Source organism: Perna viridis, chromosome 2, assembly GCF_037379345.1.
Source record: "Perna viridis isolate PV_CMFRI_1.1 ecotype Kerala chromosome 2, ASM3737934v1, whole genome shotgun sequence".
NCBI classification, from domain to species: Eukaryota; Metazoa; Mollusca; class Bivalvia; order Mytilida; family Mytilidae; genus Perna; species Perna viridis.
This window is the reverse complement of record NC_142446.1, coordinates 19,446,573-19,460,343: the sequence shown is the minus strand read 5'-3', so window position 1 is coordinate 19,460,343 and position 13,771 is coordinate 19,446,573. Positions and strand designations below refer to the sequence as shown.

The window sequence follows — 13,771 nt, the reverse complement described above, 5'->3', positions numbered from 1 at the left end:
TTATCACTGATGACATTGTCAAAATTGTTCATAATTTATCAATGATCTTTGTTTTCTTAAAGATTAAAGAAAATTGTAGGCTATTATGATAGTTTGTAAAGATAGTCGTGTCGTATCCAACCACACACAATATTCCACGGATAGCCGGTCTATTTATGCTTTATCTAAAAAATTTTCCTAATATAATGACGGAATTATTGTTATACACTCAGTTAATTAATTTGCCAAATGAAGCTATCATATAATTTTCCTTTTTTATATAACTGACTGATCGTGTAGTACTACTCTCAGAGCAATGCATTTGTCGATCTTTTTGGGTGTAGTCTTGTAAAAACGGATAAAAAACAACTGGAAAAGTACCATTCTGTTAAACGGTGCTCCTCTTGTACCACTGAATGTTTTTTAATTTATTTTTCACGAAAACTTTATCACATATTCTCTATTTCAGAGTTTATCTGAATGTTTTAAGAAATTTCCATAGCAAAACACCTTTGAAAAGATCTTGACTCAGAGTGTGTTAAAGATGTACAGTCTTCAATCTTGAAAAGTTTAAGATTTTTAAGTTATTAAAGTTATTAAATTCGAAATAGTTTTAAAATGTAAATTGCTTGTTTTACATTAACATTAGGTTTATTAGGTTTTAGCTGTTTATGTCAAATGTGATTCGAATTTTCCCAGCTTGTTTATATATGTTTTTATTTTTGTGCAAAATGACCAAGATTTGGTTAATATGGCAATAGAGACCAAATACCAAGTGATACCATATTGTTATTTGGATCTTCATATTTGGTGGTCTAGGGCGCTGGACTTTGTGGCGGTGTTGCCATAGATGTCACAGCGGTACGAGTTCGAGTCCAGCGGAGGGAATGACAAAAATTTGCTTCTCAGACGATGAACATGAAATGGATAATAAAATGAACATGAAATGATGATGAAATGAAAAAAAAGAGATGGGACACAAGGATAATAGGGTCGACAAATTTTTATTGCCACTAGAAAAAGGGAGGGATGGGTAAGCCTGTGGCGGAGCGCAAAGATTCCTACTCCTATCGAATACCACAGCAGGGTTCTTTAACGTGCGAAGAACGCGACATCGTTCCCCAACACGGTGCACCACTATGGTTTGTGGTCAGGTTTTCTGTATTATAGCCTGACAGCCCCAGCATGCAACACGCCAAGGATACCCCATTCCACCACCTGGGGCACACATCCCAGTTGCTCTGTGGGCAGAGCGCCTAGCCCCCGGCTAGGTTTCTGAGCACTATTTAGTCGCCTTTTACGACAATCTTATCGCTGCTGCAGGCCTATTCTTTTAACACCCAGACCTGCACGGGGCCCCGGCAAGACAAGGCAATCTAAATTTACATACTTTTTGGTTCGGCATAAACTTTTTGGCATTCATGGTCCATTTTCAAATTTCATTTTTCACAATTTACTATTTAATTTCTAACATTTCAGCTATTCGTAATTTACTAGTATATTACCTCCCCTATTATTTCTTTTCTTCTTTTGTTAAAAATACAATTTAAATAAATAGCAAAATTATTTATAGCCCATCAAATTGCGCCGTCGGTGCGAGACCCAACAGGGTAGTCAAGGACGTTAAATAACCCCTTGGTTAGTTAATACTATGAAGTCATACTCATATCTTGACCAATTATTAATAGAGATCGGTGGAAAGGGAAAACTCGTGACTAAACTAGTACGTCAAATGCGATGACTTCTCGTTTCGTATGGTCAACTTTCCTATATGTGACGACATCCATTCAGTATCTGCGTAGGAAGTTAATACGTTGTGCCAAAGCTTTACAATTTTTACCGCATGGGAATTCTTACAGGAAGGCTTCTAGGACATTTTAAGGATGAAAATGACACGCCGAGTCCAAATTTCGAATACACAAAAATGCAATATCATTTCCAAAATGCACCTTTTACATATGTAATATATAAAAGATTAATCAAGGGAACCAATATTCTAGCGGAAATCCAGGGACAAAGACCAGACAGGTAAAAACAGACACTCACAATAAATAACATAAAATAACTAAAATAATTTACGTACAAACAAATAGACGTAAATGAGCAGCTCGGACTCCACTCGAGCGAAACCGGAAGGGTAAGTGTCCTCTGCTTTCCCCCCGAATTGCTCATAAATAGTCAAGTCCGGCGTAGACAAAAGTGGAAGGGAAAACTATTATTGTTACGTTGAACAAATCTGTTCTCAGGGTGCAGATGGATTCACCGTAACGATCCTTGAATTCATTGTGACGACCATAACTTCTGTAGTGATGAATTCAATCTTGTAACAACATAACCTGTTCAACTTCCAGAAGCCTATGTAATTGTAAAAAGTCTAGCGCGGTACAAAATGTCTGCGTGCATTTACGCTCCCCCAGGACTAATAAAACGGCAAGGAAGCTTTGGCATAACGTATAAATTACCGACTTATTTAAACTATATAAGAATTCTAGAAGATTATTTGGCGACAAGTAACTAATTCTGGGGTACATACATTCGTATATCTGGAGGATCATGCATGATACCGAAAGAATTTTATAATCTAATCCTGCATATTATATGTGGGCTTTAAGTGCTGTAATTATAGGAACGAGCTACGTTTGGTACGAGTTGAAAGTCGTGTAAATAAGCAAAATATTATTTCCGGTTCTTTGAACCGTCTGCAAATTTGCCGAATATGGGGAGGTATTTGGCAAAAGTCATTGAAAAATCGGACAAGTACATCCCATTATTGTTGAAAGTAGTGATAATAATTTTCTGTATGTGTACATTCATTCCCGTTGGATCTGTAAGGCGGTATTTTCACGGAGAATGTGTGTTGTATGCAAAACCATCCATGAAAGCTGTAACCATGCCTAACAATCAGACAACCCTGAAGGTTGACGTTCGTTCTTCTGAGTGGGGTGGACAAAGCACGTGTTATTATGCCATTTACTCGCCAGTTGTTGCTTCTATTTTCACTTTCATCAGCTTATGGTTTTTAGTTCAGTTTAAACTGTCAATGAACGAAGAACGTCCTGAAGGGTAAATACAATTAGCAGTGTATCTTTGTTTGGTCATCTGTCCTTTCCTCTTTATGGTGAGGACCTCAGTCTCTTTTTAAAACTTTCTAGGGAGGGTGCAGCAACAGTAGATTTAGGAAGCAAGTTCCACAAATTCACAACTCAGTTGGAAGAAAAAGTTTTTCTAATGTTTGTTCTAGACCACCCAGTATTAATATTTTATATTTACAGGGGCTAGTCACATCTTCCCATATGATATTTAATTATCAGTTACGTGTTTGTAATTTATTAAAGGCAGTGTCTGGTTGTGCATCCATTCATGGATAGGGAGCCTTTTCAGGCTAATCGTCCACACATCCGTTTTGCATCAATAATGGAATCGTGACAGAAACACCTCGTTTACAGAAGAAATTGTAAGAAATTCATTTTGTGTGTTAATATTGACTTTGTTCATTGTAAATTTAGAGATCTCATACGAAATTGGTTTTATTGCATATCAAATACACATTTATATTCAGTTGTAAGAAAAGTGTGAGCACTAACCAGGGACATTGCTCATCTCAGAAAGAAGGCTGGACAGAGTTTCAGTATCTTATAGTCGAATTTTAGGCCTGGCAAAATTGTGCAAATCTTTCATTGTAACAACTTCGCCAGTGGAACTGGCTAGTACACACTACCATTTTCTTGTTAGCCTTTAATTTAAAATAAACAACAGGAGAATGTACAAAATTTTATTCATTAGAAAACTGTTCAGTCAACACAGTCTGCATAGTAATTAATCAATATTTCCCTCACGATTCAGTATATTACGGAAGAAAACCAGATGTGTGGAAGATTAGCCTGAGGAGGCTCCCAGTCCACGAAGGTGTGGACAAGTAGCCACTGCCTTAATTAAACACTGATGTATTTGGTACTAGAGTAGGTGAGCACTGTAGGAAAAAAATGAAATTAAAATATACAAAAATAATAGCCTATTGAAAAATAAAATACAGGTTAATGAACAAATAAAGAAATAAATTAAATGCAGAGTGAATCGAATCTGCGTGTCTTATCCATGTCATTACACAGAGGGGATTGAATATCTTTCATCTGCTTCGATACTGAGAAGGGTGTCCATATCCAAGTTTAAAGATCCTGTTTTGGAATATATGAAATCATTCCTCAGTTTTTCTCTTCCATGTCCTAATTATCACATTGACAAGTAGTGCGTTAATGTTCCAATGTCTCCACAAGTGCATGCGTTATCCTCAACATGTCTATTAATCATGTGTTGATATCCTTTTAGCTTTGGGTAAAAGATCCTGATCTGAGTCCATTTAACAAAATAAAATGGTTCTTGGATGGTCATACTTCCTCTTGTATTTGATCTGAGGGTGATAATTATTGTATTTCCTCCCGATTTCACTCATGTCCCATTGCTTCTGCCATTTGATTTTTACTGATGTCCTAGCACCATGAATTATCTTTTGCTTGGTTATAACTGATGATGTTAAGGCATCTATTTTCTGCATCTTTGTCAGCTGCTTTTGCTAGTTGATCTGCCCCTCATTGTCTTGGATGTCTGCATAGCCTGAAGCCCAGTTAACATTTATTACAATTCCTTTATCCTCCAATTTCTTTTTATTAACTTGTTATTTTCTGGATTGGTCAAGATGTTTTTCTACAAGTACGCTACAAAGGGGCAATGAGGTTGGGAAGGCAAGGGGCTATGGGCCATTTGCCCTTTCTGGCTGAAAATGACCCCTTCATATACAAGGAAACTACATGGTTTCTTAACAAAGGCCCCTTCACATAGTAAATATCTTTGAAAAATCCTGAAAATGACCCTTTCTCAAAATTCCCTTCCCAACTAGTGGTCAACTTCTTTATGAGGATGAAAGCTGAGTTTCTGAATTGGTCCTTTGAAGAATTTACTTATTTTAAGATATAAAATTAACTAATTAGTAATGAGAAATGTTCTCAAAACTTCAAAATTTAAATGTTTTAGGCAGTGAATAACTTTTATTATCTACATGAATTGGCCCGTGATGGCATAGTACGTTATATATATTAAAATAAAAACACCACATACATTGAGCTAATATTTTAAGCATATAACAAAGATCTACAATGACTGATTTACCACATAGTACAATATGCATATGCATGTAGTATGAAGTTGTGGGATGTCAGGTACAACAGAGATGAGGCAGGAAAAAAAAAGTGTTCCAACCGCAGCTTGCTATATACATGTACTTACGTGTATATTCAGTTATAAAAATAACCCTAATGAACATGCTATTTTAGACTTGTAAAGGGCTTCATTTATTTGGGGTTAAAACCCCGGTTTCACATATCAAAACTTTGTCATATACATGTATGAATAAGGGAACATGAGGACCAATTTCTTATCTGTTACTCCTCCTACAGTGTACCACTGAACTGAATTGAATGAAATTTTCACAGAATTACTATTACATAATCCCATTTTGCAACTCTTATTGTGGATTTTGATGCCAATTTTAAGATATGGGCCAAGTTTAAATTAAAAATCCTTGTTTTAAAAAAAATTATAATGCTTTCAATCTCTTCACATTGAGCATGCATGAAATGTGGCCTATTACAGGAACACATTTAAGGGGAGCAACATATATATATATATATATCAAATTTATGAATTTTATATTTAGAAATAAGACTGCCAAATTAAATATAGTGTATTGAAGTCTCGTCATTGTCTTTAGTTTGTTATATGGAGATACATTTTATGTGTCTAGAGGAGCAGTGTTCTTTGATATTCTAGGAACTCTTGAGCAAAGTGTTCCTATCTGAAATTGGTTAAACTTTAAAATGCTATTAGTAAAAACTCTTTTTTTTCCCTTCCAGACATGAATTTGCAGAGATTTTGATCGGGGGCATCTTCAACATAGTGTTAATCATAGTTCTTTTTGTGAACAGTTGTGTTTTATCTGCTGGAACTTCAACCCTCTGTAACAATATAGAAAGATCACTAAGGGACAGGTAAACTTTTTATGTTATAGGTTTAATCATTTTTATTCTGTTTTATCTTTATACACTATATATATCATTTCATTACTTGAAGGACAAACATTGGCTCATTTTCTTACTGTTTTATCTCACTTGCTCACTTGGACCACTTTGAATCCATTGTTTTCGTTAACATTTCCTAAAAAAGATCTCTTCTGAAATCATCGATTCTGATGATACTTAGCCACTATCATCTCACCAAGAAAGGAGAAAAATAATCCTTATGATAAGGCCTTTACAAATCACTAGTATTGATAGGATGGACCTCTCTAAATGAAAACATGATTATGCATGATCAGACGATAAGGCTACCGGATTTCAAATTTCTCCAGGTGAGCAATTAAGGCTTTTTTATAGCCACTAATTTATCACTAAATGTTAAAAATCTTAGAGCTGTTTCAATTTAGCCAAATTAAATAGTAATGTAAAATTGTGTTTCTTTAAACTGTACATTTGCTCATGGTTCAATGTGTAAATGTATTTTTCCTCTACGCAACAGTAGTCAGATTCCCTGTTGCCATATAGAAACTAAGCAAAACTTTTAAGTTATGTATTTTTTTAAGAATTGCTACTTCATGAAACTGTTACCCAGCAGCAGTTGGACATATTTTAGTCATCACCTACTGTAGGAGTTAATTTAAAACAATCATCTTTTAAAATGATATTGTTAAAAAAAACTTAAATAAAATCTTATCCATGTTTATGAATCCAGCATAAGTACTATTTGATTTTGAACGATCCCCCCTTGTATAAATATATATTGATTTTTGTGTCATAGAGTAAAGTCATGTAAAAGTTTATGATATCTATTATATATTTATGTTATTAGCTTATTATAAATGAGTAAGTATGCTGAAGCACTAACTGTATGTAGATATATCAGCTTTACTATGAATTAAGATCTATTTTTATTTACTGGCATGTCTCCAAAATTTTCCTTTATTAATTCCTGGGATAAAACATAATGTGTCTGGCTTATTTGTAGCTGCAGAAAGGTTTTAAAATGTGCTCATTACTTAAATAACAGTAATCAGATAGTTAAATTAAGTTTTATTTTAACTTCATTTCTATCATTATTGTATCAATATTTGTAAGTGAGAAATTCTTTATTGTCTTGCTAACTGTTATTTTATGGACATATTTCTTAAGTTTTTATATCGCACTAAAGTTTCAAGGTATTATGTGATACTGTTAAAAAATTTGTGTGTCCATCAGTCCATTTGCTTATCCCAAACCGTTACCAGATAACTTGAGTGTCAGAAGGATAATCCAAAATGTAGTTTTTGAATTAGGCCATTTTTAACATTTTCCCATTTGTAACTATTTAATATATAGCAGGTATCAATTTATGTTCCATTAATGCCCCTATCTTTTTTTTTATTTTGCTTTAGCCAATTACAGCTTATTTTGTATATTAGATACTGCTTCTAACTGTTTGACAACCTTACTCTACATGTATTTCCATTGTACATGTAATTGTGCACCCTAACTGATGGATAGGAGATGAGATACAAAAATAAATTTAAAAAATGTCAGAGAAGCCTTCATACTAAAGTATCTTCCCAACGTTTTAAAAAAAGATCAAGTAATGCCAACAAGGTATTTCTTTTTTTTTTTCAAGGAGCTCTTTCTTTTTTAATAAGCCTATTTAAGTGTTTAGGCCAAAATAAGTCTTGTTTCCTGCTACCAGCAAGGACAAAATATGGTAGATAGGTAGGGAAATTATTTTATTTTTCAAAAACTTCTTTTATGGAGTCAATGGGAAAACAATCTAGACTTTCACTCGTACAATGTGAACATAACTTTTTGTAGGTTTAAACTTATCTGGACCTGCTATTTCAGTTAATTGCTTGTAGTCCTTTGTGTTTTGTGTTTACTTTATTTCTGTTTTAACAAGGGACTCAGATTTTTTTAACTGATTTTTAGGTGTGTCTAATAGTGTTACATTTTTTCCACAGTGCCAGATTTTAAAGAGGGTTGTAATCATGCCAAAGTACTCTAACCCGCTGCATTTTTTGCACCTATCCCAATTCAGGAATTTCAGGCCTCTGTATGTATTGTTTCATTTTTACTTTCAGTGTACTTTTATGTTGCTGTATTAAATAGGGGCAATTATTTCACAGTACCTGTGTATGATATTGTTTTGGGGCCAAATGCAGCCTACCCTGTGGTGTGAGGATTTCCTCATTGTTCATGGAAGACCCATAGGTAGCCTTCAGCTGGCAATTTCATTTTTGCGGGTTTGTTGTCTCTTTGACATATTCACCACATCCATTCTCATTTTATATTAAAGCAGTGCTACAGCCAAAATGGGCATAAAATGTTTAGGGTAGGCACAAAAAACTAAGGTAGGTAAAATAGCAGGAAACAGACATTTTTTTTTTGGGCCTTAGAGTGATTTACCGGTAGTCATGATTATCATCTCTGCCTTTTAATTAAGCTGTCCTCCTTTGTCAGCCCTGTCCATATTTGGTTTTTTCCCACATAGGTTTAGTTAACCATTATGGATTTAAGTGAACCTGCATATAGGGAAGCTGAATTGACAAGATCGATTGTGAGGTCAAATATCAGAGTCAATTGTTCCTAAGAAGAGGACTTTTACATTGCTTAAGATTCTCTAACCATGCTTGAGAATTTAGCACAAATAGGAATGCAAAAAGGGGAAGTAAAATCAGTTACAAGATGTTAATGTTTATATATATTAATCCTTTACATGTACTAAATTGTGGAAAACACATTTAAATTGCTGCAAAATTTTTTCTTTGAAAGGCAGATTAATGTTCTGATTGCTACATACTTTGAAAGATTATAATTTTTGGGTATTTTTTTAAAGAGACATGTCTGTGTCCAGAATGAAACAAGAGACTATAGATACACTTACAAATGTAGTTTATATATTTGTTTCATTCCACTTATTTTTAGGCCATAATGAACCTTCATTGACTGTCATTTAAATAATTTCCTATCCTAAATAACTCTAAGTAATGGAAAAAATATGAGATATATCCAGATTAGGTATAGAGTCCATCAACCTGACAAACCCTGTACTGATGCCTGGAAATATCCTGCTTTCAATACTATTAAAGTAAAGATCATTTTACCCCTAGTGTCAGAAAAATGCATGACTACTTGCAGTACTTGCAATGTCTTCATTATAGTCGCTTTGTTATCAGTTTTAGATATAGTTTCACTTATTAGAAGATTTTGGATTTATATAGGGGATGCTTTTAAATCTGCATGAATAAACAAAATAGGACTTTTGATTTCATTTTCTTATAAACATTAAGCCTATCTAAAGCATGAGGGTTTTTTTTTATTGTGTACATGTACATGATTTTTGATTTAAAAAATTGTAATTGCATGTAAATTGTGGAGAAAAAATGCCTTATTGACGTATAGGTAGCAGGTAATGTGTTTTCTGATACATTATACTATGATGAAATATTATAATTTGAATCGTTTTGAAAAACATTAATGTTAACATGATAGTGTTAAAATGCTCTTGAAAGAAGACATTATAAAAATGGTGATGAAGAAAATTTGTTCTGGACGGCCATTTTCCCTCTAATTTTTATACTTGCTTTTATTTCAACGATATTTGGTTTATATAGTAAGGTCTTCTGAGATGAATGGTGATGATTAAAATGTTGTATAGCCATTATTTATCTTCATTCTATGTTCTTTCTCAGTAAATATACAGCAGGCTAATGCCCCCCACTCAGTGAGATAACAGGGCATAGGGGCTCTTGTTTGAATTTTTTCCAGAAGTTCTAAAAACACTTTGAAGGCATTTCCATCATTTTACAATGCCTTAGTTACTCTGTTGAACCTACAGCATTTATTGATATATGCTCTTTTTTTGTTGGTCAAACATGGTAACAAAGTAGTTAGTGGCTTTACTTACTGAGTTAATGGGGCATGTTTAGGCTCTTTGAGAGCTTCTCATCAATTCTGTAAACAAACAACATATATTGCAAAAGATACAATGTAATAAAAAGGGAATGCCAATTAAGTTGAATTACTATATGCCTTACAAGTAGAATGGCACCATTATATAAGAAAATGCTTTCCCAGTGCATTGGTTTCAAACAATGTTAATGTCTCATAACAATGATTAAATAGTTTTCTATCATGATTTGAACTTGAACATTTCAGTAAAGTACAAGTGTACATTTTAACTGAAAAGTTTTCTAGACACATATTTTTTAAACTTTTGAATTGAACAAGCACTTTAAAAATGTTTGCAGTGCATATTAAAGGTACATAAGCAAGGAATATTCTTTACTTTTTAAATGGCATTGATATGTACATGCATGCTTTTCTGAAAGAGTAATCAAGGAAATCAAGATTTTATTGGAAATCAAAAGAATGTAATCTAGGAACAAAGACCAGATATAGAAAACAGATACGCACAACAAAGAACACAACCAAAATAATACATTGTAACATACAAAGTAACAAAAGTAAATGAGCAACTCAGACTTCACTAAAACCTGGGAATGTGCATCAGGTGTACTGGTAGGGTAAGCTTCCTCTGCTTTTCTAGAACACCCACCAAGTTGCTCACAAAAAGTTAAGTCCAGGGTAGACGAAAGAGGAAAGGAATCAAGACATGAGAGGTTTATTGATGAAAATTTCGAAAGGAGCAGACATCAAGATATTATTAGAATAATTAGAATCCACACTGACTGTGGCAAGACTTAAAGAAGTTGGATCTGTGGAATAGTAGTACATTTTCCTTTCTCTTTGAATTTTTTTAAGTGAAGATTTAAAACAACAAAAAATAAAAAGAATATTGTAGTCATAGTTGGAACATTGGAAATGTTTCCATGGGATGATTTGTAATTTCAGATTCCTGTAGTTTTCATTGTCTTTCAAGACCAAATGTGATTTTAAGTCTTATGCACTGTTTTAAAAAGCTGGAGCATTTTGAACAGATCCTGTTGAGTTTTTGGCCAAACTGCCAGTGTTGATCAAAAGTGTTTATTACATCGTCTGGATTGAGACAAAATTGAGATCATTGAATCATTGTTTCTAAATGTGCATGGTCATCATCGTCATGGTCTTCAGACTAAATCTTATATGATATATCTGATAGCTGTATATATATTAATGTTTTACACTTTTGTATTTACATATAATTGTAGATTTGAATGTGAAGAAACACAAGACATGATTTGGTCAATTTATATAGACACTGAAAAACATCCATTCTACAAATACTTACAACTTGGACAGGTACTTGTATATAAAATTCTGTTTCAGTATGGTGAATCCATATTAATATACCCAGTCAGATGTGGATCCAAGGTAGTGCATGCCAAGAGTAAGTTCCCCTAAAATTGGGGTAAAAAGTTATTTTTTGCATGAATTCTTGATTTTTCTCAAATTCTGCCCCCAAATTTTGGCTTGCCTTTGAATTCTATTAAGCTATCAACACCTCCCACCCCCAGACCTGAAACTTGATTTTCCTTTACTGTTATTTACCCAATGACTTAAAAAAGTTTTGTAAAAATAAGAAGAAAATGTTCATGTCCACTGTTTGTTATACCTAATGATATACATTTAATTACCCAAAGAAAAAAACTGTGATTTTTGCGGGGCTTTGGCTTTTACTGTAAAACTTTAATAGGTAGAAAGGAACTTTCAGTTGATTAATTGATCCCTTTGCAAAGCCTACAAAAATGTATAGCTTGAAAACCATATTGGATAAAAAGAAACTTTCAAATGATGAAATGATTCTTATGACAAAAGTATGATAGGGCCCAAGTTAAATAGTCTCTACAAAATTATGATCACAAGGTTCCATACCAAAGGCCTGAATGGGATTCGATATATATTGGTTATGCTGACGATAACCCTTAAAAAAGGGCAAAAAAGGAGCATTTATCTGGTTTCTGAACAGGATAGCTTTGACAAAGTTGCATATCATAAAAGAATGTTTTGATTGATTTAAAGAGTTATTGTCCTGATTAAAACCCCACAAGGGAACAGAAATTTATATTTTCTTTAAATTGCTTATTTTATTTGTCTAATTTGAATTTTAAAGTATTCTAATAAGAAAATTTGTGTTTGTTTATTTGTTTGTTTGTTCGTTTTTTTTAATTATATCACAATCTAAATGTATCAAGCTGAAATTTTGTGTCTATAATTGTCAAAAATGTTCTGCATCTGACCTCTTTAGTCTTATGAAACTAAGCCCAGCTAAAAATTGTATTTATAGAAATGGAAATAGAAATATTTCATTAGCTAATTATGAACCTGTACAATACAACAAACAGAACATCAGAAACAGATGACATTGTATGTACAGCTCAAACATGGTCAGATTTAATACCATATCTATGACTTTCAGCTATGTTGGATGTCCACTTCCAGTTTACTGGATGCCTATAACACCTTTAAATGCACTAAGTATGTTGTATAATTTTTCATTGGCTAAAAATGTGGGAACTATTTGTGGGAATAATTTCAAATTTGGTATGCAGCCCCATTTATACCATGCTTGAAAGTTAATTCTCTATCTCTCTCTCTCACACACACACACACACACAAGGATAAGTGATAAATGACACAAAAACAAATGACTTTCTGTTCAATTTTAGGCAAGTAGTTGGATCACTGTGCTGGTACTGTTTGTACAGATTCTTTATACAATTAAGAAAGGTGTACAACTTTTGCCTTACTCAGACTGTAGTGATGAAGAAGAAATGTCTGATTCTGATGAGGACATAGTTGGGTCTTATAAAGTCCATAAACTATGTGTAGAGACTGGTTCTGTTCGATTTCATCAGAAATCTAGAAAACAGTCAAAAAGAAGTGATGAAATATTTCTTTTATGATCATATATTATTATGTCCCTGCAACTAAAAATTGGGGGTGTATTGATTAACCCCTCTTTGTCTGTTTGTCTCACTATTTTTCACATGATAACTTAAAAATGCATACACTAATGAAACTGAGTTATTGAATATTATTTATAAAAAGGGGGTGTTTTCAAGTTATGGCACAATAATTCAAAAATGCCTCCACCAATTATGTAATAATGAGAAAGTTTACCTATGTCAACAGTGCTAAGCTCTCTTTATTTATTTTTTTTTTATTCCAATTTTTTTATTGAAAAAACAAATGAAGTTATCTGTGCAATATGTTAGAATTTTCTTGATGATATTTTATCCTAACCAATCCTACTTTTTAATTTCAAGACTTTTAAGAATATTTTTATCTATATGCGTTCTTCTTGTGTATGTGCAAATTTTTATGGAGAATTGTTAGAAAAGTTGCTTAATAATTTTTATGTTGCTTAAGCATAAAATCTTTCATTTGTGGGGACAATACTATGGAGTATGGGGCATTTAATGTATAGTTTTTAACTTTTGTAACACCTCAATACAATGTAAAATATCTCATTATCATAATTACAAAGAGTGTTCTGTTATAATATATTGTTATAATCCTACAACTTGTATTTTGATTTTTACATTATTAGGATTTTTTTTATACCTCGTGAATTAAATCTATGTACAAAGATACAACATAGCAGTATTAAAGGAAATATGTTTTACAGAATATTTATTAAATGCAATACATGTTAACATAAACTGCTTTTGTTTGTTTCATGGCAAAGGTTAGTTTCATTATGGTGTATAATATACTGTTGTCATTTATGTATGGCCATGGATAATAAAATGCAAAAAAATCATTAAAATGGCATTTTAGTCGAA

General features: G+C 32.9%; 1 protein-coding gene across 1 annotated transcript; it reads left to right on the top strand.

Moving 5' to 3' along the window:
- The first annotated feature begins 2,650 nt into the window (after positions 1 to 2,650).
- Positions 2,651 to 13,771, top strand: LOC148623954 (transmembrane protein 179-like). Its single transcript, XM_088566292.1, has 4 exons — positions 2,651 to 3,042; positions 5,886 to 6,020; positions 11,195 to 11,285; positions 12,653 to 13,771. Exons 1-4 carry the CDS (start codon positions 2,696 to 2,698, stop codon positions 12,887 to 12,889), a joined length of 810 nt encoding a protein of 269 aa, XP_088422418.1. The 5' UTR covers positions 2,651 to 2,695; the 3' UTR covers positions 12,890 to 13,771.